Genomic DNA, 26,023 nt, shown 5'->3' with positions numbered 1-26,023 from the left:
AAAAATGGGCATGAGAGGGCATGAGCCAGGCTGTTTGCTGGCTCCCTGTGGTTTCAGAGCCAACCGGAACATCTGTGGGTGTCACTCATAAGGTCACAAACAAAGAATCCTGACCCTGGTGGACTGGAGTTCATTCTTGAGTGTCTGTTGTCTGACTGGCCTTCTGGCTACTGTCTTTCTCTCTTACTAGAAAACCAATCCCAAATAGGCACTCCAACTGTGTAATTTAGGAATAAGTACAAAACAGTAACCAACAACAAAACATTAGACATTACTCTCAATCTTCATCTGAAACATTGCCTTACATTTCTGTTAACATCACTGATCTTAGAGTTTTTTTAAAAGATTTATATTTGGGATTTTTGGGGCTTTTATTAGACATCGCAAGACATTAGACAGCCTAATCTGTTATGCAGGTTCACAGTATTTGTCTCTTTAATGACTTGAGCTGTTTAGCATTGAAAGGCACATGTTAATGGGAGAACTGGTCAACCAACATGTGCCAGTTTTGCATTAGACTTATCAGCTGAAGAGCAGAAGGTGCAGTCGGCAGACAGGCAGGCTGTTACCTTATGAAATACAGCGTTACTGAAATAGGCCAGCTTAAATATGGCACCTTAATGGAGTACAGCTAGGCAGATGCTGGAGAAGTGGAGTTATGGAGCTGTTGTTAGGGCCAAACATGGCTTAACAAAAATGCAATGTAATGGTTTTGAAACATCTTTTTTTTAACATACAAGGACAATTTTAATTCAAAGGTAGCACTCAGCAGAAGACCAATTTAGCTTTGAATACAGACATTAGAATGTGCATGTTGTTATCTCAAGACATTACCAAGTTTAGCCACACAGTCATTATTTTTTAATTCTATGACACTTCACTTTCTCCATTTGGGGAATGCCCAGGGTCAACCTTCACATGTGACCTCATCCACTGACTTCCTCTGACTCATGAAGGATAACAAGTATACAAATGTCCCCTCCATTTCAGTTGAATCTCACAGAAACAACAGCTGCATTGGTCCTATAACTGGACAGCCCACACTCACTTCATTTCCACAACACAGCCTTGTAAACAGAGTTTGATCAACAAGAATTAGCCCAGCCCTTCTGTAGTCATGTCAGTCATCAGACACCAGCCATCCCAAGCTCCACTTTAGGGACCGTCCTGCTGATTTAGAGTGTTGTGATGCAATGGGCTATATCAGAGAGCTTGTTTCCCTGGGTGACGGAGGCAAAATGAGCTATAAGCTAAAAATTAACCAATATTGTTGGTGACCATGGTAAGTACATCCTGTATCTATGTGATGTCTGAACAAAGATCCAAATGATTGATATCATCTTCTTCATTGACATGAAGTCCTTGTCATCTTCCCAACAGTAAGGCCCATCAGCCTTCTCTGCTTGGTTACAGAAATAACCAATGACAGTGTCCATTTCATCCTGCTGGCCTGTCTTGCCCTGCTACTCGACACCCAATGGTTATTCCAATGTGAGCTAGCAAGCTGCGCCCTGAGTTGCTGCTCAGTTTGGCCACACAAGCTTGTGCGTCTATTTTAGTATCTTCACAGCTCGCTATCAGGACCCTGTACAGACTAGTGCATTTGAACATGGATCTGAGGGCTTGACTCACTTTGGTGAGATTTCTTTGTTCACTCAACTTCAAGAGCTATGGTTTGTTTACCATGAATGGCGACCCCTAACTGCAATTTATTCTCAGCAGATGGTTCTGGACTGAATTCCTGGATTCTACATTGAGGATTTGTGTTTGATACAATTATTTAGATTGGATGGTTACACTCATGAAAGACCCATCAACAAGGTAAGATGGCCGTGTGTTGATGTTCATCAAGACGTTGAAAATGCTGAGGACCAGCTACCACTCTATTAGAGAATAAGTTTTATCTTTAGTTTTAACCAAACTTTAACTAAAGGTCAAAAATCTCCCACAGCACAGGGGCAACTGTATGTCTAAATTGTGTTGCTTTAAAACCCTTACACATAATAGCATATTATTTACACGTACTGTATATTGTATTACTATTACTATATTGTATTACTTGGCTATTGCTCTATACTGTATAGTTAACCTGGCTGCCTCATTCCTTGGGTATAAATACACAAGCAGATGCTGGGAAAGTACCGTGGTTGCTAACTGATCTCTGGTTATAAGAACTGGAGGACTTTTGGCGACCGAAGTCTCTTGGAAAGCCATAACATTCTCTGAGTCTGGCTTAATATACAGTAAAGTCACTCATTTCTAGCAAAAATATCCATGCTGATGGCTTATATTTAAAAATTCTATATATTTCCGCCTTTGTAAACTCTTCTAGCTTTCACTAAATAAACCTTGATTTTGAATATAAATGGTTGTTGACAACTGGGATTGTTCCAACCTTTAATATACATATTCAATTAAGCCTGTGATTGAACCATTGAATGTCTCTGTTTATGTTTGTCAGTCAACCTCATTTGCTTATGGGGAAGGTTATGGATTTGCATACACAGTAGCTGAATACTGACTTATATACAGGTGACTAAACTCCCATGTTAGTGGATATAAATGGGTTAAAGAGCTATTCTAAGACCTTACCCAGATAGCTAAAGTAAGCTACAGTAGAGCAGCTGCTGCTGGAACTGATGTGACCATTTCCTGAGCTTTGTGGTGACCTGCTGGCAGGAATATCATCTGAGAGCTTTGAAGAGGAATCTCTGTATGCATGTACATTTAGTGTAACAAAGGTATACTTGCATTTGGCAGGGACCAATGTGAAGTGTTTTTTCCTCGATTGAACATGAGCAATGGAAATAATGGCCTATTCGAATAACAGTCCTATACATGGATAGGGATCTTTTCTTTGGGTCACCAACAGTATGATTAGTGCTCACAGCTTAGGGAACCATTTAGTGCTTAAAATAGACAAGCGCATGGTATAAGTGTTTGTCTGCTGCCTGCATAGTGACAGCATGGCTGAAGCTGGCACATGTCATGTACATAAAGGTCATCAGATCAACTGAAGAGTTCAAAACCTTTTATAGTATTCATAATACCAACAAATGTTGCTGAAATAAAAGCTGTTTCAAATGTTTGAGTATGTCATTTGAATTAAACCTGAAAGTTTTAAACACTAACACTGATTTCACTTTCTTTTTTTTAGGCGGATCATATTTTTCATCCATATCCTGACATCAACCTGAGCTGGACAGGTGATGCACATGACAGAGGGAAAGCTGTTGACATCATGAGCTGTGTGGAAAAACGACACATGAGCCATAGGGTGGGAAGCATGCTTCACCATCGCTTCCCCAATGGCTTCACTGACTTGTTCATGGACGACACTGATCGAGAGGTCAGCACTCTCACTGATCGAGCCTTCCGCAGTCTCTGCGTTGGAGATGACGCAGTTTACAATGACGAGTTCTTGTATGGTTACTCGCCTTTTAGTTGCCACAAACCTTTGGTGGGGGAGCCTCTTAAAAAGACTCATCATAAGGAAGCTAAAAAGCAGGGACAAAACAAAAGTGAAAAACTATATACCCAGCCCTGGAACCAGCAGCAACAGAAGAATATGTCCCACATGTCATCTTTCCTCAAAGCATTTAGTGCTACAGAGGAAAGCTGTGAGGGGATGTTAATAAAAAATGGAGGTATGACAGACATTAAGGGGGAATCCTGGGATAAGTCAGCACTTCGAAGCATTCAAAGAGAACTATCAGAGTTCTCCTCGGATTACCCCACAAATCTCACAGATGGACATTACAAGAACTGTCATGGAGGTCCATCATCCAAAACAGGCAAAGATGTCGCCCTTCCCTCAGGGAAATCCTCAAAGATTAAAAATGGGAAATCTACTGTCAAACTCCGAAAACTTAACGTCAAAAACTTTTTCCTCCACAGTGAGTTAAGCCCTTTTCAAACATGGACAGATTTTAACCGGTTTCCATTTGGCCAAGAGGATACAGTTCTACCTTCAGATAGTATCCCTAAGTGGTATGACTTGCCTTTTTACAAGGAGCTGACAGAGGTACACAAACAAGAGACTCAGCATACAGAGGAGGTGCAACCATGCCAAAAAACAGCTCTTGAGGCCCCTCCTTCCGCTGCTCCTAAACCCTTTCCTCCCCCTCCGCCACCAAAGGTCCTGCCAAAGCCCTCAGCTGCTCCAGCTGAGAAGAGGTGTTCATCAGATGGAGGGGAAGGGAATGCTGCCCCCTGGAGGCGCAACAAGTCCAGGGCTAAAAGTGTGATTCCAGTCAATCAGTCTGGGATAACGCCACAGGAAAATATTTCAAAACAAGTGGATGAAAGTCTGTTTTTTTTCAAAAAGGAAGCTAGATCTGTGGAGGTGAAAGCTGTCGAGGAGGTCAGCTCTTTGGCATCTACTCCTTTTAGCATTTGCCAGCTGATGACTCCCCTTATTCCCTCCAGACAACCAACAGAAACATCAGAAATCCTCCAAGGTGTCCTCTCACCCTCTGCTCTTGACCTTCCACTACGACCACACTCTGAGGCCAAATTGACCCCTGAACCTCCAGTCAAGCGGGAAAGCTACAAATCACTTGCTTCTAGCATCCTCTTCAACCTCAAAGACAACAGGAAAAGGGTAAAAAGCCGTTACAGCCCACCTAAATTCAAAACCCTAGAAGTGCCTGAGGCTGACACCCAATCTCCACAATCAGATTCTATAAAACATTCACGAGCTGGCTCTGAGGGCAATGCGTCTGGTTTAAGCACTCCTGCCATTTTAAAAGAAGGACTGGCAGTATGCAGTCCTGTTTTAGAAGTAAACAGTAACCCAACTGTTGGCCTTTCTAAGCTTGATTCTGATGGACGTCTTTCAGATGATTATCTGTTATCAAATCTATTGCAAACTAAAAGAGATGCAGCAGGTAACAGTAGTCTTGATGATAATCCAATGTCTCCCTTCATTCACTCTAAAAAGACCAAGAGTTCCATGGCTAAAAAGCAAAACTACCCTTCCCTGAATTTGTACAAGAAAACTAGCCCTGTTGACAGTGAGATGAAATATTGTCAAGTCACTCCAAACACTGGTGCTATACACAAAGACCAACCAACTGAGACAAAAGAACGTTCACCACTCGCACGTAATAAAGAACTCTCCCCAAAAGCACTGCCAACAAACATAGGGTTGTCTCCGAATTGTTCTAATATCAACAAAGACCGTTCCCCCTTAATTCCACCCAATGTACTTGAGAAAGAAGGTTTGTCATCAAATGCATCAGTATGTAAAATACCCCCAACTGTACCGGACAAACCAAAACAACCGATGAAAGACTTAAGAGAAACAGACTTTGGGTTGCAGTCTGTTATTTCCAAGGAAAAAGATACAAGTATCCAACCCTTAAGCACAAAGGAAGTGATTAGAGCAGCAAGGGAAGCAATTAATGCAGCCAAAAACAAGGCTCTGATGGCATCTCAATCAAATAGCATCGATAAGACCATTTTAGACAAAGAAGAACTGAAGGAGAAAGAAGTAGACAAGAAGGTTGACTATTCAAAAGAAAGGTTTAATTACAAGAGCTTAGTTCCAGAAAATAACAATGTTTCTTCTCAAAGTAGAAGTGATTCAACTGGTGATACACTTGTCCAAAAGGGCAATGTTAAGAAAGAGCCCCCACCAATTCCAAAGAGAAATTTTGTTAAATCTGATATTCAGCTTGCTCTCGACAAGCAGCAAACTAGTACTTTTGATACACTCACTAATGGTGATTCAGGGAATACAAAACTAGATTTACCATTAAAACAAAATGAATCAGATCGGAAACAGGCCAAACTTAAACATGTCTTCTCAGCCAGACAGAACAATTATATTAAATATCAGAGATATGCTGAGAGTGATGATGAACAGGGAAAGGAGTTTGAGGCAGGTGATCTGAAAGTGAACACAAGAATGGACGATGATGAGGAATCGATGCCGCTTAGAGAAATGAGAGATAGCGAGCATTTAATCAATGATTTACATGCGTTGAAAGAGCTGGAGAGAGCAAGACTTGGCGATCGTGTTCACGACAATGCGAAGAACAAATTTGGTGTCATTAACATAGATGAGGAGGCGAGAGCCAAGAACGATTTGATCTCGAGGGAGCTAAGGAATATTAAGAAGGGAATGCTGTCTATGAGAGGGAACACAACGACTAAGAGAGATCTTTTTGCAAAGAAAGAGAAGGATCAAAGCAAGCTAGAAGCTTTCTCAAAGACAGACAGCAATGTTATAGTAAATAAAGCACTTATAAACGACAACTATGACAAAGCCAAAATGGCACTAGAAGAGATCATTTCAGAGAGGCAAAAGAGAAACGATAACTTAAAAGAGCAGGAGGGAAATCCAGTATTAAATGAGAATGCTGGTGATGAAAGTCAAGTAGCGAGGGTAAAGCAACGTAAACAATCTATAAAAGATACTGTTACAGAGGCCAAGGAAAATCAAATGGGTTATGCTCATTCACTTAAAGAAACAGATTTAAAAAAGAGGTTAGGTGATCTGAGAGATCACAATCACATAAGAAATATCCTTTCACAAACTGAGCCAGGACTTGGAGAGACTTACAAATCAGCTGGTAAGAATGCTCTGCAAAGCATGAATAACATTGGCAACGAGCCTAACTCACTCGTAAAAACTAAAAGTAAAGATGTCCATGTTAAACAAACCAATAATCTAAGACATGATTCAGAAGAGGTGAATTTTAAACATCTAGAAAGACAGCTATCTAAAGACAGCGAAGACAATTGGATGTACCAAAATGATGGCAAAAGGGTAGATGCTCCTCCTGTTCCTCCTAGGAGCAAAAAAGGAGGAACTACAAGAGATGGAAGCATCACAAAGGAGACAGATAGTTTGAAAGATTTTGAGGAAGATATCTTTAAAAATGAAGGAACATATGAAAATGGTGTTGTACACTTAGAAGAAAGGGCTACAGGTTCAAGCAAACGAGAAGTAAGCAGTCACCTTTTCACAAAAGAAGCTGTGTCCAGTCAAATTGAAACCTGTTCAGATAAAAAGTGGCAAGATGTGGTACAAAATGCAATTTCTAATTTGACCGCTGCTACTGATTCAGTTGTAACTGAGTCCATTTCACCTGTGAAATACCCCCAGTCTGAAAATGCATCGTGTTTATCATCACACCTAAGAGAAAATGAATGTAAGGCAGATAACTTTTTGGCAGATATGAGCCCAAAAAAGGAGGCCACAATCGAAAGCAGCAATGACAGGATACAGGAAATATACAAGGTCAAGCGTAAAGCTCCTTTGAAACCAGACCATTTGGACACACCAGATGACAGTACAACTAACCATTTGGTGGAAGCACAACCTAACAAAATGAATAGAACTAGTAACGAAATAAAACTAGATTCAGAGGTTCTCAGTGAAAGCCCCAGGGAAATTATATCACCCTTACTACTGGTAAATGGCATTAGCATCAATCAGAGCCCACCTGATCATGCCAGCTTGTCCTCAAAATCTTCTTACTTCTCTGTAGAGAGTGCTCTACACAGAAATACTGAAACCGAGTCAAATGTTTATCACTCTCTGGAGAACTTGATAGGAGAGGTGGAAGAGGTTGATGAGGTGATGCAGCATATTCCACAGAACACAAAATGGGATTCCGACAGGACTGAGGTGGAATACTACTCTTTGAGTGATCATGAAAGCGAGCCAAATTGTGTAAGGCAACCAATTAGGTCTCCTAAAAAAGAAGAGACAGAAGTACCATACATGCACAGCAAAGAGGGTGAAAACGCTTCTTCAAATCAATGCTCAACCCAAGATGAACATGATCAGATACCAATGTCACCCTTAAACACTTTCTCACCATCTTTGGGAATCCCTGCCTTGTTTAAGGTCAAAGACAACACTTTTAGTAATAAGTTAAAGAAGACTGTACAACCCTGGTCACGAAGAGGGAGTCTGAGTGTTTCAGTAAGGGGAGAGGAGGAATTACATCAAGTTAAGGAAAATCCAGAGCTTCTTCCAACTGGTGAACCTGCCAAGAGTGAAATCATACCAATCCAAGAGAAAATCTTCAAACCTGAAGAGATTTCAACAAACATTTCCCCTCCCCTACTACTGTCTCCTTCAAATCTGCAAACTGAAACCCCAAAGAAACCACAAGTGGGAGGGTTCCTTACTGTACCACAGGAGGATGACAGGTTTTCTGGTGTCAGTCCATCTTCAGAAGGCGTGGAGAGCTTCACAACTAGCACGGCTGACACAGCTGATGAGATGGGAGCAAATGATGAACTGCTGGTAGAGTGTGAAGTGTCAAAGGTCCCCAGTGAACGATCAGGGTCCACCTGCAGTGGTAATGAAAGCCAAACAGGGCTGCCCAAACCACCAGCTGTCTTGCCCAAATCTGAAAAGGCAGTTCTTAAAGCCATTAAGCTTGCAACTAGAAGGATGAAAAAGGAGGAGGCCCAGAAGTCACCCCACAAGTCCTCTCAAGGCAGCAGCAAGCAGAGAGTGGATAGACACAAGGGGGAGAAATCTGAGCACAAAAACAACAGCAGCAGAAGTAAAAGCAGCAAGAGCGGTGAAAGAAAACACAGAGAGAAAACAGAGGACAATCACAATCAAAGTGAAAATCACCAAAGCAAGAACAACTTGAGTGAGCAAGTAGTCCATGAAAGAAGAGGCCACATCAGGGAAAACTACCAACTGGACAAAAACGACCAGAATCAGGATACTCGGAGACAGAGCCATGATTTGGTTGAGAGCAATAACGACAACAATGAGGCACTGCCCAAGGTTGTCGCGGAAAGGCAAGGCCGCAGCAACAACAGACAAATTCGAGACAAGCCTCAAAGGCACTACAGTAGTGATAGGGTCATCAGCAATGTACCTGTGTACAAATCTCAAGTAAATGACAGACCCATGCCAGAAAGGCCATTCTTGAGATCACAAAGTAATGATAGGTTCTTAGGAGATAAATTGGAGCGAAGACTAAGCACCGATATGTCAATTAATGAGAGGCTTGATCCAAGGTCCCAGCGCATCGAGAAGTCTATCATGGATGAGCTTCAGCAAAGAGGACGAGCCAGAGAGAAGACAAGCAGAGACAACCCACTGAGAAGGAGTCACAGTATTGATGCCTACAGCACTGAAGTTCCTCACCCCTCAACCCTGTCACGTCAGTCAAGCCACAACAGTCACACCAGCCACACCAGCCAGCTTTCTCACCAGTCTAGCATTGAGCATGCCATCGTTACACAGTCGTTCCCAATGACTCAACGTAAGCTCCTCCAGGATCCAGATTCTGGTCAGTACTTCTTTGTTGACATGCCTGTACAAGTCAAGACGAAAACTTTCTTTGATCCTGAAACAGGAAGTTATGTGCAGTTGCCAGTCCAGCCACATGAGGGTGCAGTTCCTCAGGCCTCGCCCTTGGAGGTTTTGACCCCTCCTCTGGTTGTTTATCATGGATTTGTCCCAGTGCCTTTGTCTCCCATGGCTCAAAAAGGTCACATCCAAGCCCAGCATTTGCCACAAGAGGAGTTTGATCAAAGACACTTGGAAAGGTCAAGGCAAATGCTCTGTAAAGAGAGACATCCATATGTAGAGCCTGTCTATGGGCAACACGACCACATATTGGGGGAGTTTCTGGGCACTGAAGAGCTGGACTGTCCAAGCTGATAGGACATGAGATATTAAATGACTGAATGTCACTTGAGCTATTGCTGATTTGTTTTGTGAAAAAAATGGTTGTCATTGGATTTCAGGGATCATTTGTGATCAAGTGGTTAAGTTTCTGTGTTGGGCAACCACCAACTTTCTGGTCGGTGCTTCTTACTTTTGCCACAATAATTTAAAGACGGCAACATTTCAGAGACAAATTTCTCCCTGTTGGGTTGATGGATGCTATTGTAAAAATAGAAAGAAGCTCTTAATTATGCACACATATTCTGCCCTTTGAAACTACTTCAGCTGTAGTGGAGAGACTTAAATGTGATGTTCGGGCGAGAAGAGACAGAAATTCAAGGTACATACATACACCTTGTGTGGCTATATTATCATGAGGCAGTGTTGAAAGTGGCGTCAGGAAGTATTTCCTTGGAGGATTTTCTCTTCAAGGTTTGATGTTTTACTTGTCTTGGCCTTAACTGGCTTTGGACTTTTGAAATGACATTTTAATTATGAGGAATCAGTTTGACCTACATGCAACTGGCAGGGGTTTATACATGGTTCATGTATGATAGTTGTTGAATGCCGTTATTTTAATTTGGGTTTATAGATTTGTGTAAAATAACATGCAATGCTCGAGTGTTCAGAGACATGGATGATCCATGTACATAATGTATTTAAGTGTAAACAGAAAGGGTAAGCTTGAATGTAAATGAGGAGTATTTATTGTAAATGCAAAGAGTTTGTTATATTCAACTACAGTAGTATTGTGGTCTTCATCACTTTTCAAATAATGGCTTTTAGTTTTATAACCTGAAGAGTTTGTTGGCCCGCACATTTATTTTTTAACTTTAAAGTAAGAGAGTATGTCATTTATCAAGAGCTTCTTGAAACAGAGATAATTTATTCAAACACGTTTCTTTAATTTGTATAGTTATTGATTTCCATTGTGTCCCAACAACTAAATTAAGAAACATTTTGCATGCTGAAATGAAAATCACAAAAACACTTGTGTGTTTGATACAACAACAATTGTATTTCTACTGAGCAAAAGCTTTGATTGGTATTTTGAGGATTTTTTAAATGCAGAAGACATGAAAAGATTTTTTTTTTTCAAGTTTGTTGCATCAGATTTTTTCTAACCTAGAATATTGCAGGGCTGTTTGTGTCTGTGATGCATTCCAATAAAAAAAACAACTGTTGTTACAGACTTATATTGTACTAGTCATTATAAATGTCACCACACTGTCATTAGTCCACAACAAATGATTCAAACTAAACAAATTATATAAAAAAACACTGAACCTTTCTGAAAAAAAAACACAATTATTACAATTATTATGATTGCTTAATGTATGAATCATTGGTCATTTTCACAAATTGATCTTATATTCAAATAAGAATGAAATGTTGAATGAAAGTGTTTCTCTGTCTTCCAATTCCTCAATGTAACTTTGTACTAAATATATCATATAATATTTTAGATCCATTATTTAAGCTTTTAATAATATAACCACCACCAATATAAGCACCCAGTATGGATCAGAGTTCATTTCAAACTGACCAAACAGCTTAATTGTGAATGCAGTCGTCTCTCAACTGGAAGGTCATAGATTCGTTTCCCGGCTCCTACAGTCACATGTTGAAGTGTCCTCTGCAAGAAATGTGCCCCCACTACTACATCAGTGGTGTGTGAATGTAGGGATACTAATGGACACTTAACATAGCAGCCCTTCCCATTGGTTTGTGAATGTGAATGGGTAAGTATGACCTGCAGTGCAAAAAGTGCCATGAGTAGTCAGAGGACTATACAAAGCTCAATGACATTTGACTGCTATGTAACGATTTAGATATTCAGGGCGGGCTGTGCCAGTTTTCTGCTTCTGTTTCAAGGATAATCCTGATAATGTGCAGCGTCTGTCTGAGTGGAGGGAGAAAACAATTTTCATGCATGTTTTCTGGCCAAGTTACTCCACCAGAGGGTGCTATGCTACCCAATAATAAAACCATATCTTGAGAAATTGATTTAACACAATTAGAATGTTCCATTATCAAAGACAATACAATGACTGCCCTTACTACATAGCTGGGGCTACACTCTCTCAACATGAAAGTACATAATGGCTGCCCTGACTACTTTGAACCTTTTTCTTAGGTCTATTGTTAATTGTATTGTAAAATGTGACAAATATTTTTGTGCATCCTTTCATGAAAAGATTGAGAATATCGGGACTAAACTAGACAAATTACCCCTTTGAATCGTTGAAGAATATTTGTTTTATTTCACAAAATAGTACAATATTTAAACATATGCAGGAAAATACAGTGTTTCAATCAAACTCAAGCAAACCATCACCTTCCCATTCGTTATTGTCCCAGCGTCAAAGAGTCAGTGACATCCGCAGCTCAGTGCCACCATGTCGTCATACTGCTTCAGAACCACATTCTCTTCATCATCGAAATATAGCAAACTGATGGACTGGAGTTTGTCGGGAACGCAGCATGGCGCTCCAACCTCATCACTAGATAGCTTGAGGGCGTGCATGATGGAGCGCACCGTGGCATGGTTGGTCGCTCTGAGGTTTCCTCCCAAGGGAAACGGGCAGGAGCCTCTGCAGTGGTAGGCGTTGTATCCCCTCGGAGAGATGATCCAGCCGGACCAGCCGATCTCCTCGAAGTCAACAAACAGAGGAACCCGCTGGCAGGACTGGGGTCGGCCGTGTGCCAGGAGTCCTTGAGATGAACGTCTTCTTCTGCTTGGGCCGCTGTGAAGCTCAGGTGCTGCTGCAGGTTTGGTTTGTCCTACGGAAAGAGAAAGATCACATTAGGTTAGGAAATAATAATAATAATAATACATTTTATTTAAAGGCGCCTTTCAAAACTCGACCAAATCTAACTGGTTGAACTGGTTGCCACTACTTTTCTACTAAGCAGCCATTACTTTTATACTTGTTATTTATGTTATCAAAGGTCTATTCTACTTTAGGTTTGGTTTATTTGCATTTAAGCAGTTTACATTATACTGACTGTCTTTCTATGAGAACAAAAATTCAGTTGTATTGAATGCTTTTTGTGTTACTCAATTTGAAACAATCTGGCGCTATAAACTCTTATTTTATCTGATCTTATATTACTTAAATGTATCTTATCTCAGATCATCTTATTGTATCATACAGTATCTTGTTTTGTGTTGTATTATCTTAAATCATCTTATTTTGTCTTATTTTGCAGAAACTGAGTTTTTGACACAACTGTCAAAACATGTCTCTGTGTTAGCGGGAACTATATCATTATTTAAGAGCCAAAAATGACCCTTTCAAAGCCAAACCAAACCATTTGACATATTGATCACTTTACCTATGTATGACTGGTTTGATGCGCCTGTCCTCCCATCATCTGAGAATATCACCAGGTAGGCCCCCGTTTCTGACAGCTCGTGCTGTTTGGAGGACACCATTGACTCAATCCAGTTACCAGAGGGAAGTGTAGTCACCACCAGGATGCCGTTATTCTCCTGGCTGTTGTGGATCCACTTTGACACCTGACAATTAGTGAAAACAAATTGGTTCAAAATGTATTCATCTTTTTATTCGAATGATAACAAATTAACATCTTCAAGCAATAAAATACATTAAATTAAGCAAAAATAGGGAGGATTTTTTTTTTTTACCGTTTGAGTGACATTGAAAACTTCCCATCCCTGCGTGTAGAGGGGCACCAGTCTAGAGGTGATGAGGTTTCCTCTCCATGGTTTAACTCGGCTGTCCAGCACTTCGTAGAGATCTACCTGGGGAGTCACAATAAATCTGTTACTTCATGCTGTAAGCATAAAAAGTGAGTTCCTCATCTGTCAAAGGCTTATAGCGGATACATTTCTGCCTACACTAAACAGAGAGGACTGTTCTAATCCGGTCAATTTCTATTTACGCACAAAAAACTGAAGGCAATAATACATCTGACATGTAGCTGCCATGGTTTTTGGTGATGTTTTTACTTTGCAGAAGTTGACCTGCTCGAAAGCGTTCACATTACAACATATCTAAAAAAATGTCGTCACAGAAAAGACGTGTTACCTTATAGAAATGAGCCCTGTTTGACTTTCCGAGGTAAAACTTTTGTTTCTTTCTGAACCAACGAAACTCCGCTTTGATCATTCTCTCCTCGCGGCCGAAAGACGACAGGTTGAAGAAGTGAAACCTCTCTCCAGGGTGACCTGCAGAAAAAAAAAAAACACAATATAGATTGAGTAAAATGTTACAATAAAGTTGTGATTATGAATTGTTACAAAAGAAAAATCTGTTTTACAGGAAGACGAGTCGTGCGTAATCGTTCGCAGCTGTACTATCAGCATAAAAAAATACTCAAATCCCTGATAGTCAGAGTGTTAATGATGCAAAATATTGAGTTACATCAAGTTAACACATGATTTAACAAATTTCATAATATAACTTTTTTTTTTTTTAAAGCTACTTCTATTCGTAAATGTCGTATTGATTTCCAGTTTTACGCACCTTTATCCTCGAAACTCCGCACTATGTTTCCTTCCAGAATGTCCTTCTGGCTTTTCGGGGTTCCATCAGAGACGGAAACTGCGTTAAATAGATCCAACATGAACTGTGGCGCCTTCTTGTGAGGAGCCACCGCCGGTCCTCGAGGTAAATCCTTCAGATGGACTGACGCGTCCAGCTTCTCGTTCCCAGCCTTCGCATCCAAACTTTCCTGTTGCCCGGCTGTCCCTCGTTCCCGCAAGATGGAGAGCGGGGCGACGCATCTCAGCTGGAGCGCGAGGACGACCCAGAGGTGCAGAGCTCCTGCTGTCATTGTCGTGAGTTGTGGACTGAGCGCTACACCTGTGGGACGTGGGGGTGATAAGGGCAACCCGCTGCCTTTGATGACAGGCTGTCCCTGTGTTCAGCTAACACCAGGAGATGATTGGGCCGTGATTGATGATGGTGGAAAGAAACACAAAGGAAAGGTGAAAACGACCCGAGAGTCATCTATAATGGTAATAACAAATAAATGACTAATTCCCCTTCATTTGTAAGTCCAGGCTCCAGTTTGTTGGCCGTTTGGCTTATTTGACCTGTTCGACCATTAAGACTTTATAGGAGGCAGAGATTTGAGACACATGACATGTGGACATGGATGGTGTTAAAATGAAAAAGTAAAATAAGCTATACAAATATCCTACTTACTTAAATAATGTATTATTATTACTCTAAATATTGTATGAACGATGACTCCTTATTAGGGATAAGAAACGGACTTTTATTTACACTGCTGCATTACAGACGTTTTATAATACCCACCAATTATCAGGCCAACCAAATAAAGTTACCCCATTATGATGTTTTGTCGCCGGGGCTCCACATCATGTGTTTCTCGGCCCACTTGTCTGTTATCAGTATGAGGCCAGTTGTGAAGAGCAAACGAAGAGCCGAGCCGTGACGCAAATGAAGCGCGTTTTCAAAAGCTGCTTGTTAATGCGCACGTTTCCACAAAACGCAAGCCGGTCACCGTGTCGTGTCCCCCCCCCCCCCTCCACCCCCCCTCCACCCCCCCTCCTCGCTCTCCTCCTCTGTGACTGTTTAGAGAGTGACTCACAGAGAAGTCAGTATGACATGTTTATTCGTCCGTTAAGATGAATCCGAGATGATCTCTAATCAGTCAGGTCAAACAAAAGGGATTACATTCCCAAGATCATCATGCTGATCAACGGCCCGGTTTCTCCCCATGGTGTTAATCAAATTCATGGCATGAGAAATGCTGATCCCCTCATTTAGGGGGCCATTACTCACGTTTAAGACCCTTTTGTGAATGGGCCTTTTTTTTCTTCTGATCTCTCTTGTATCACTTATAGCCACGCTGTCAGATAAGCCACAGGATAGATGATGGCAATAAACTGTGTAAACAACGAGATACCAGAAGATCAAATGATGATTGGATTTGGCGGATAAAACTTGTATTTTTTTTTCATGCTTTATAAAGTAGGCCTATCTGTTATTGTAGAAAAGTCAAGTCCCATTTAAAATCAAATAACAGAAAGGGGAATAGTTTACATGATGTTCTGGCTTTCTGGGATGATTCAACCTTTCTGTAATTTACTGCCACACTAAGTATTAAAAAAAGCTGCAGGGAACCCTTAGTTAAGGAGTTAAGTAAAGACTGAAGCTCAAAGCCTGTGCATGTGATTTTGTTCTTCAGATGTGCACTGTGCATTTGAATTTCCCTCTGGATCTATCTATCTATCTATGTGTGCGTGGGATGTGAGAAATCAGGCATAGAACGTATATGAGACAGCTCATGAGTGTGGGAGGTCCTTAAATGTTTACACTCACCATGTGCGGAGCACAGATAGACTTAAAGGGAAGCCCTCTGACGTAGATTTGTATAGAGCTTAACCAAGGGGCTAAGAACGTCCCTTTCCACATTCGTGAATTTACAGGTCCTCTACAACGAGCTTGGAGCCCTGGATCAAAGTTCTTTGTCGTACAATTTCAGGGAAAGATACTCAGTAAATTTAATTAAAAAAAGAAAAAAAAGAAATGATGACTGATTCTTTCTTTTTCAGGTGGTGAGATTAATACTTCTCTTTTATTTGTCAGTAAACTATGAAGCTACAGCTCTGTGGGAGTTTTTTGTTGTTGATTTTTTTGATTTTGATATCTTTTGTTAATCCCTCTTAATTAATCTCTGTTATTTATAGGGACATGTTTCTCACACACATAGGCCCGAATCACATGCATGCAGAAACAGGACCTGTGGACATGCATTGGTGGAGCGATGTCAGAGTGCGCTAAGCAGAGAGCGCACCAGAGCAGTTGAGGGTTCAGTGCCTTGCTCAAGGACACCTCGGCAGTGCTCTGGAAGTTCCCTGGCATCTCTCCACCAGACCAACTTCCAGATTTGATCCGCACTGGGACTTGAACCAGCGACCCTCCGGTTCCCAACCCAAGTCCCTACGGACTGACGCCCCAAGTTAGCTTAGCTAAGCTTAAAAACTAGTGAAGAGAGAGGAAACACTAAGCCTGGCTTGAACCAAAGGGGGAAAATATCTTCCTGTATTCATCTAATCATTACAAAATAAAAAATACAAGTTAGTTTCTTAGTAACAACCTTTGATTTTAAATAAAGCATGTGCTTTGGCTGAGATAAGTGACTTTCTTGAGTACTGCTAGTTACATGATAACCAAATAATTGAAACTCCAAGAATTCACTGTGTATCACCAGAAATCCTACAAAGATCAAACTTGTGGCCTTGGAGCCTAGCGGTTATATTGCGCACCCAATGCACAGAGGCTATAGTCCTTAAAGTGAGTGTCCCAGGTTTGACTTGCTATCTCAGCCTCAATCTATAGAAACAGGCAAAGAGACGGAGCTAAGGCATCCTCCTGGTAAACAGCTATTGCCCATCTGTCAGTCGTCTCAGCTCGTCCCTATAATGCAAATAACCATTGGCCTTAATATCACCAAAATAGATGAGTTATAAAATAAATTCACCAGCTCCACAGTTTTTTAAATGTTATTTTTGAGTCCTTTTTGCCAGGAAGGTATAAGCAGTGAATTACATGCAGCAAAGAGTCAAGGTTGGATTGGAATCCCCGGCCGCTGCAACGAGGACTATAGCCTCCGTACATGGGGCAGGACATAACTGCTAAGATAAGATAAGATAAGATAAGATAAGATAATCCTTTATTTATCCCACAACGGGGAAATTTACATTGTTACAGCAGTAAAGTGTTACAGCTTTTTTCATCAAGCTGTAATAAGTTAATTTCTGCTGTGAAAATGGCCATTTAAGTGTGACCTAATGGGGATTCCTTGACTTTTGCAGCGAGTCTCAAGTGGACACTTGAGCATATTTTTTGCACTTCTTTGGGGGATGGAGGTGGGGGGTGCAGGTTGTGTGTAATGGAATGTTATTAGTTCTGGCAAGTCCACAGATATCAAGTGTAACAGTAAGCCATGACACTATGAGTGAGTCAGAATAAACAAGCAGCTAAATGATAATCTGGTATGATTTACTATGTACACATGTCCTTTGGTGACAATCAATTTCAATTGTGAAATAACAATGTGATAAGTGTAAAGGGCATCCTCCATTCTGTCTCCATCACATCAGAGCTAAAGATCTACTAAAGAGCTACCTGACATTTAATCTTCACTCAGCATTGCTCTACAAGACCTTATAGCAGACTTCAACTCTCCAGTTGATATTGGATCAAGCTTACAATCTGTCTGCATGTTTTATGCTTGTCCTCTCTGTTTCTAAGTGAGTGCATTATACTCGCTGTATTTTAATTTGCTGCTGGATGGCTGCAGTGTTTTCATTGGAACAGCAGATGGCGGAATTGACCAAGAGATGGTGTAGATACAAACGAGCTGGATCCCAGTTTAATCATTTTCCAATGAAAACCTCATGACTACATTTCATTTGTATTCATTATGTTGTAGGATTGAATGATCTCTGATCCAGTGGAGTATTGAACATAACTGCAATGGATAAATCTATAAGAATAGGACATGTTTGAACCAACATCAAGCCTAAGATTTTAATGTCAGCTCTTTTTGAAAGTTTCTTAAAATAAATCTTGCATTCTCAGTTATTTCTGTGTTACTTTGTTGGGGAGGAAATGTTTTGTGTTTTGTAATTCTGTTATTCAGTTTTTGACGCTAAATCCTGTGACGTTTCTCAATTTCAGCCAAATGTAAAGACTTTTAAGGGTTAGCTCATTAATGGCTGCACAGTCCCTCAGATTCCCCCCTTTAGCACAATATATGGTGCATTCTACCTTTTCACCCAGGACCGCCTGGCTCCACTTCTGACAGTGTGTCCATGTGTTAATGACTTCACCTTGTGTTAAATACCTCTACTGAGGCAATTAGAGACACATGGAAGGCATTTGCTACAAGTGCTGGCCACTGCTGCAGCTCTGTTTGAATGAATAATGAAGAGGAATACAATCACAGCAAAAGTGGAAACATATGACAGGGGTGTCGGAGTCAGCCACAATGTAAAGTGTTTTTTTAAAAAAGAAGCATCCCTATTGACTCTGACCACAAACAAGTAGGGGAGTAGAACTTTTCAGTGTTTGACATGTAAAGTGTAACATCTTTGTCAGCTGTAACTGAGGTTACAGGAGCCGCAGCTGGTGACCAAAGAGAAGAGCAAAAACATCTTCTTCATGTCATAAGGCATCGATTGTTATGATTCTAAACTTGAACTTGTATTGGCTTTTCTCGTCTTCTGAGCGCTTTTTACACACCACCAGGTCACACCTACCCATTCACACACTGATGGCAGAGGATGCTGTGTACAGTGTTTATCAGTAGCAATACATTCACACCACTGACATAGCAAGGACTTAACTTGCCCAAGGACTTCGACATTATGACTGCAGGAGCTGGGGAACAAACCCCCAAACTTCAAGTTCAGAGATAAGTGACTACGCCACTGAGCCAATGTTGTATGTTGGTTGTATGCAATGTTTTAAGGACATACGTTCCGGTAGCAGTTGACTTAGCTTAGCATGCCGACTGGAAAAGGTAATTAGCTGACCGGGCATTGCAGAATGAAAATAGAAATCCGCCTACCAACATCTGCAACACTCACAAAAATAAAAAATAAAAAAGATGTAGGGGCGCTGGTGGCGCAGTGGTTAGTGCGTGCACCCCATGTATGGAAGCTATAGTCTTCCAAGCAGGCAGCCCAGGCTTGAATCCAGCCTGTGGCTCCTTTCCTGCATGTCATTCCCCACTCTCTCTCTCCCTGATTTCTGGCTCTATCCACTGTCCTATCTCTCAATTAAAAGCCCAAAAATAAATCTTAAAAAAAAAAATATATATAAGAAGTAAATGTTGATGAGATAGCTGATAGGTGGATTTTCTCATTTAATGACAGCATTAGGCTAGCTGTTAACCCATGTTTCTGGTCTTCATGTGAAGCTAAGCTAACCTCTTAATTCTCGCTTAATTCAAACTTAGTGAACAAGAATAAGAGTGGCATCAGTCTCCTTATTTTAACGTTTTACAAGTTTTGACGTGTATAAGTCACATTTATACTGATGAAACCTTGATAAAAGTGGACCTACACTACATGCATATTCACCCATTTACAACACATTTTTTACACTGATTGCAGAGGCTGCTACATAAAGTGCCCACCTGCCCACCTACCCACCAGTACTATTCAATTCCCAAACTGCTGGTGTAGCAGCAGGAGCAACCAGGGGTTATGTGTCTTGCTCAAGGACACACCCACATGTGACGGCAGGAGCTGGGGATCAAATCCCTGACCTCCCGTTGAGAGATTATTATTAATGAGTAGAGTGAGTGTAGTATAGTTGTAATAGTAGATGTGTAGTAGTAGTAGTATTAAATAATACCAAATGATAAAAGCAAATTACAATTTAATAAGTGAACATGTGTACCATCACTTCTGTACAGATGCTTCCCAAGGTACAGGTAAAAAACAGGTAAATAAACTATTTGAGGCATAAAGAAAACTGAAACCAAACTAGGTTTTCTTGAAGGACAAAGCAAGCAATGTTAACCTGTGTGGGATATCCTTGGGTGTTTTTGTTTGTTACCTGTATGAATAATCAGACTAAACAGATTTTTAAACTAATACATTAACATGATATACGTGAATACAAACAACATGAAATAATAAGTCTTAAAATCATGCCCTATGACAAATTAAGCGAAGCCTCATAGCAAAAAAGAGAAAGAGATACTGTTAAATCTTTGAACCATGAAGCAAACAAACACAAGATAACATACTGTAAGCTCTTAGTCTTTAACGCTATAGCAACAAAATTTGCTCAAAATTCCTCATGATACAGACAAATAAGACACATGTAAGTACCTGTGAACAAACAAAAAGGGATTGCATTTTCACCTTCAGACAAACTGTACTACACATCGTAAAGGGGTTTGTGCTACAATATAAAACACTACCAGTTGTATAATGTTGGTGAAAATAAAATAAAATACCATACAAATAAATGCAGTACAGTTATAGATTCCATTCAAATAGGTACAGAAGATAAAGCTGGGTAAAGATGTACATGGTTAAAATGCTGCATAGGACTAAAATAAATCTAAACAAAATATGAATGTTAGTAAACCCACCACCGCTTTCTCAGAATGTAGAATTGTACGAAAATGTTTACATTCAAATATCTAAATGAATTAAAAATGGACTAAGCCTTGTTTTATATATTATTTTTTGTTGAGTACGTACATTACCATAAATATTTCCAACAGTTATCAAAGCCAGAGAAATCTGTAATTTTATAGTTGTAACGGGACGTGTCTTGTTGAGGTGGCCGCCATGATGAGCCGCCATGACAGACATAATGCTTATCGTTGCCAAGGTAACACCGAATGTTAGGTCAAAGACCGATGAATAAGGAAGCGGGAGTTGCTACTGAAAGTTGCTGTATGTGCTGCTGTGAATGGGGGACAGAGCTCTCCGATGTTTTGACTTTAGACTGCAATACCCATTTTAAACACTAGGTGTCAGAGTTAAATATTGCTCCTTTAATCTTAGTCAACCGCATATTTCTGCCTGCTACAAAATTTGTATCCCCTTCAAACCAACAAATACATTTTCTACACGCGCATACTCTATTTTAAGTCCAGCAAATTATTTGGCTGCAGGAGATGATTGGTAGACACTGCCCCCTGGAGTATCTGAATGTTATAGTTGAAACATTTTAAAAACAAATTGGCCCGTTTTTGCAAGATTCAATTGTATTAGCCTGGTTTCAACCGGTAGTAGAGGGCAGTAACTATGCATAATTCCAACACAATATGTAGAATTTCATTACTTTGTACTCCAATGTTGAGATTTTGACCTGAGTGGGACAACAACACTATACAGAGATTTTCAGCAGAAATAAGTGCTCTGGGGGTTTAGATTCCCTTTAGGGTCTCATTATAAGTACTGGTAAGAAGGAGAACTTGTTTACACAGAAATGATAACATCTGATTCAAGCAGTAAAAGTCTGTGTTTGTATTATGATAATCAATAAAAAGACAGTCTGCTGTGCTACATCAGAGTATTTGGATGACTAAATATAATTTCACTCTTTAGAACCATGTGCGCTAAAAAGTGATGTTATGTCAAACTCAGACCATCCTTCGTTTAAAATTTGAGTTCTGCTCGTTTCTATAATGTCTGATGCTCTTCTAAGTCTTCAAGCAAATCTCTCATCATTGCAAACTCACTAATCATTGAGTCACAACGCAGGGCAGATTCGGTGAGAAAGTTTCTTAGCCTTGCTTCCTCCACAACAGTGGGAGTGGTTTGGGTGATTTCGCTAATGAAGTTTAAAGCTTTCCTCAACTGCCTCCTTGTTGTTTGACTCACATCCATAACACGCCTGCTCTGTTTGGTTATTGACAGAATAATGTTTGCCTGAGCTCCGGTTAAGTTTTCCTTCAACTTCTCTGCGACCTTGTTGATTTTTTTTACATAATCCATAATCAGATCAATGGTTGCCATGAATTCTCTCTCTAAATTTTCAATGGTCTCCATACTTACTTGCTCTGTCTGTTCTTGGGTTTGACTTTGGCTGAAAACACCTGCACCTCCAACCAATCCTGCTGTTGCTGCTGCAGCTCCTCCTAGTAATGCCATTCCTACAGCCTCTTCACTTCTTGCAAACAAAGCAGCAACCACTCCCACAGCTAATCCAACTCCTCCTAAAGCTGCCCAGATTTGATTTGTTCTGTTGGCGTCTCTATTCATGTCTATAACTTTCTCAGATAGCTCTACAAGCTCTCGAGCAATGGCTCGCAGTCTCTCTTCCCTCGATATATACACTTCAATAAATAACGTCCCAGTTTCACTGAGTTTGTTGAGAAGAGCGGACAAATGTTGAGGGATGCTTCCATCACTTTGAGACATGTTTTAAAAACCCTCCAATCAGTTATGCCTGTCTAAAAATGTCAACGTTTCAAGGGAATGGATCGCTGAATGTCTCGTCTCACACTCGTGACAGAGGTCAGTGTTTCATTCAGTGTGCTGGTATTTTCTATTGATTGTAGATCAGAGCAGTCATTCTTGTGGCCTGTAATGGGAAAACCAGATGTGGGTAATGCAGTAGTGTTTTCAGACAGCATGCAAAATGACCACATAGTTTAGTGTGTTAACTGCATGTACAGTATAAACCAGACTTACAGATTAGATGTTGAAGGAGATATTTTCTACCACCGACGTAGTTTTACCGCTTCAAACTGGAGGATAAAATTCAGAAAGACATTAGACAATTTCTAAATAATTAATTTATTGTGCTGTTTTAAAAAATATGGCACCACTGAATAGACAAGACATTATGTGGGGAATATTACCTTTCTTGTGTTTTTTTTCTCAATGGTCTGTGTCATCAGTGTGTGCAGGAGTCAGTCATCCTTGATAGGAACATCGAGCCAAACTAAGAAAAAACTGTACAAATGAGCTGAGTTGCCTAAAAGTTGAACATACATATGGCATGACAAGGTTTCTGAGAGATCCCAAGCATCCTGAAACTCAAATCAGACATAAATTCTCATCATATATCCAAAATGTATCAATCATCAATCAATCAGTGCTAATTCATAACAAATGTTATCTATACTTCACAAAAAGCAGGTAAATGTAAATGAAGATACATTTAAACGTAAAGATTCTACAATCACATACAGAAACATACACACAGTATTTGTGATTTATTTTTTGAATGGTTCTCTTGACTTCAAACTGTAGAAATATTCAGTTTTTTTCTTCTTATTGGGACCAAAGAAAAAAGTGAACTAAACAATCATTTTCAGTAATTCTGAATGTGTTGGTTCTTTAGGAAACAAAGCGTTGCGTGTATGAAGACAGAATGAAGGTTACATCCACAAACACACAGCTTATATAACAGCATGGAGACGGAAATAAAAACAATCAAATCAAATAATGATGAACTGTTGCATAGAAATCAAGTAACTAGCTGAATCAAACGATGCAAATTAGCCAATAATGGATGTAGGGAAATAGATATATTAATTAATGTTATGGAATAAAAAAAGCTTACTGTTTGACGTTGAATATTTCATCCTCTGCTGTGTGAGCCTTTTCCTGTAATGCTTTCTCCTAAGGCTTGTTTTGTTTCAGCGGTGCACACCTTCTTCCCTGATCAGAACACTTACATCACATGCCTTTATTGTGACACACGTCAGCATGTATCTAGCAAATCTACTTTCAATAATAGAAACTGAAACAAGTCTGTGCTTTCAGGGAAACTACATGTGTGTTATGAGAAAACCTATAAATAGAGTGTTTTGACATCACTTTGTTCACTCATACACAAAATAAATCTGACTGTAAGGATAATAAAAAGGATCGTAGTTGTATTTTAGACCGGAACTCTATTTTTATAACTTTAACAACCATAAGAAACTGAATTTCACAGCCACCACCACCTCACCCTAAAAAAACAAAAATTATGTAGTAAGAGTGATTCTCCATAACTCTTGGACAAGTTTATTTTCTGCTGTTAATTTTCATAATTTTTCATCATTCTCAACTCTGCAATAATTCTGCGCGGAGTGACCAAGACACTAAACATGAACTGCCTGGCTGCTGCAATAAACATTTTAAACCATTGCAAACGTGAGTTGTCTGACTGACATGCTAACGGTACTTTAAGACAGTGCCCTCATGGAAAAGAATAGCCATATGCTACATTGACTACTAATATGGAAAAGGAATGACTCTATGAACTAAGCAGGGGCACCACACGATTAATTGGATCCCCCCCCCCCAAAAAAAAAAAAACAAACTACAAAAAACCCAATAGATTTCTTGTCTTTATTTGAACTTTTTTGCAACCTCTTATGAGGTTTCAATTCGAGGAACAACAAAACAGCAACACCAGAAAATAGTTGAAGGGAATTGTTTTCTTTTTAAAAACATGTCCAGGAACAACAAGACAATAAAAATGATTATCACATGTCTTAAAAGCTGCTGAAACAGGCACCCTAACCAGAAAAAAGCCCCTATCATTGATCTGACCTTTTTGAACAAAGATCTGTGTTGATGTACAATGAGAGAGAGAGAGAGAGTTCCCCATGTAGCACAGCTTTCTATCTGTCTATTTATTGGAATGTTCTTCTACTTTCTATAGCTTTATTTTTAGAAATAATGACACGCCCAAGAAAACTAGTTTTCTTGGGCGTGTGAGTCAGACAACTCATGTTTGCAATGGTTTAAAATGTTTATTGCAGCAGCCAGGCAGTTCATGTTTAGTGTCTTGGTCACTCCGCGCAGAATTATTGCAGAGTTGAGAATGATGAAAAATTATGAAAATTAACAGCAGAAAATAAACTTGTCCAAGAGTTATGGAGAATCACTCTTACTACATAATGTTTTTTTTTTTTAGGGTGAGGTGGTGGTGGCTGTGAAATTCAGTTTCTTATGGTTGTTAAAGTTATAAAAATAGAGTTCCGCTCTAAAATACGGTCTAAGAAAACTAGTTTTCTTGGGCGCACACCGGCCTATAAACTACACCCTCAAATACCCTTTGTATTCACTTCCTTTAAATATGTGCGTTGAAACCTGTTCTAAAACAACAACTGTAGGGAGGATAGTCATCTACTGTAAAAGAATGGGCTGAGAAAGTGAGAAAGAGAGAGAGGCCGAGAAAGACAAACAGACATACAGGCAGACTTACACACTGGGAGATACAGAGAAAAATGTTGACCATTCACTGCTTGGTTTTGTAACCTTCTCACATAAAGTTTCCCAATGTTCATACAATACTCAGCTACTTCACTACAGTCCAAGCGAGTGGACACAAAAAGGGGCCTTTGTAGGGAAGAAAGGATGGTTTCTCACACGGACCTCATGCTGAGCCCACAGTGGAACTTTAAAGCAACAACATGTCACTTTTCCACCTTAAAAACTAAGTTTCAAAGCTGATCTAATAATACAAAAACTTTCAACATAGAGAATGGCTATCTAGCCCATTTCCACAGAGCGCCACAAGTCGTGGTCCTCTCGGGAAAAGTGAGAAAGGCGTTACTGCACTAGTTCACACAGCAGCCTTCAGCTAAAAAGAAACCAGTTAGCTTGTTTCCGTACTGTTTGATACAATGGCTGAGGCTAAGAAATGGAAGATGGTGACAGATGAAACTAAGAAGACAAAAAGAGAGAGTGCCCTTGTTACTTGAAATGGTTCCATGGCTTCCCTGCTCCCTGTAATACTCAGAGCTGCATGGTAGCACATCTCGATGGGTATCACTATGCAACAGAACTATTGCTTCGCCACCCGCTGCTCTATGTGTTTTACATCACTGCAGTTGCACTCAGTGATCTTCGGTGGTGCCAAAGTGCACCAATCAGATCCGTTTACT

At 40.1% G+C, this 26,023-nt stretch overlaps 2 protein-coding genes and 1 long non-coding RNA gene across 3 annotated transcripts; 1 reads left to right on the top strand and 2 right to left on the bottom strand.

Annotated features, from left to right (window-relative positions):
• The first annotated feature begins 1,662 nt into the window (after positions 1 to 1,662).
• On the top strand, positions 1,663 to 10,847 carry LOC136177302 (E3 ubiquitin-protein ligase RBBP6). Its single transcript, XM_065949930.1, has 2 exons — positions 1,663 to 1,821; positions 3,158 to 10,847. Exon 2 carries the CDS (start codon positions 3,242 to 3,244, stop codon positions 9,647 to 9,649), a length of 6,408 nt encoding a protein of 2,135 aa, XP_065806002.1. The 5' UTR covers positions 1,663 to 1,821; positions 3,158 to 3,241; the 3' UTR covers positions 9,650 to 10,847.
• A 1,049-nt stretch (positions 10,848 to 11,896) lies between these two features.
• On the bottom strand, positions 11,897 to 14,458 carry LOC109994826 (bone morphogenetic protein 2-like). Its single transcript, XM_020648318.3, has 5 exons — positions 14,149 to 14,458; positions 13,711 to 13,850; positions 13,308 to 13,424; positions 12,995 to 13,178; positions 11,897 to 12,439 (listed from the first exon to the last, which is right to left on the bottom strand). The coding sequence occupies exons 1-5, from the start codon at positions 14,456 to 14,458 to the stop codon at positions 12,027 to 12,029; spliced, it is 1,164 nt and encodes a 387-aa protein (XP_020503974.2). The 3' UTR covers positions 11,897 to 12,026.
• A 5,609-nt stretch (positions 14,459 to 20,067) lies between these two features.
• Positions 20,068 to 23,775, bottom strand: LOC136177285 (uncharacterized). The gene is made up of 4 exons (XR_010664927.1): positions 23,704 to 23,775; positions 22,997 to 23,079; positions 22,827 to 22,882; positions 20,068 to 22,716 (listed from the first exon to the last, which is right to left on the bottom strand). It is a non-coding gene; the product is annotated as an uncharacterized lncRNA (long non-coding RNA).
• Positions 23,776 to 26,023: the final 2,248 nt, after the last annotated feature.

Source organism: Labrus bergylta, chromosome 21, assembly GCF_963930695.1.
Source record: "Labrus bergylta chromosome 21, fLabBer1.1, whole genome shotgun sequence".
Classification (NCBI taxonomy): domain Eukaryota; kingdom Metazoa; phylum Chordata; class Actinopteri; order Labriformes; family Labridae; genus Labrus; species Labrus bergylta.
The sequence above is the reverse complement of the archived record's forward strand: the minus strand, read 5'-3'. Positions and strand labels throughout refer to the sequence as shown.

What these genes read in the sequence shown, in the direction of transcription:
- LOC136177302 (XM_065949930.1), top strand. Translation starts at nt 3,242, where the DNA reads ATGAGCTGTGTGGAAAAACGACACATGAGCCATAGGGTGGGAAGCATG.
- LOC109994826 (XM_020648318.3), bottom strand. Translation starts at nt 14,458, where the DNA reads ATGACAGCAGGAGCTCTGCACCTCTGGGTCGTCCTCGCGCTCCAGCTG. An exon ending in ACAGGGCTCATTTCTATAAG is followed by an intron (nt 13,425 to 13,710) that starts GTAACACGTCTT and finishes GTGACTCCCCAG; the next exon opens with GTAGATCTCTACGAAGTGCT. An exon ending in ATCAAACCAGTCATACATAG is followed by an intron (nt 12,440 to 12,994) that starts GTAAAGTGATCA and finishes CTCTTTCCGTAG; the next exon opens with GACAAACCAAACCTGCAGCA.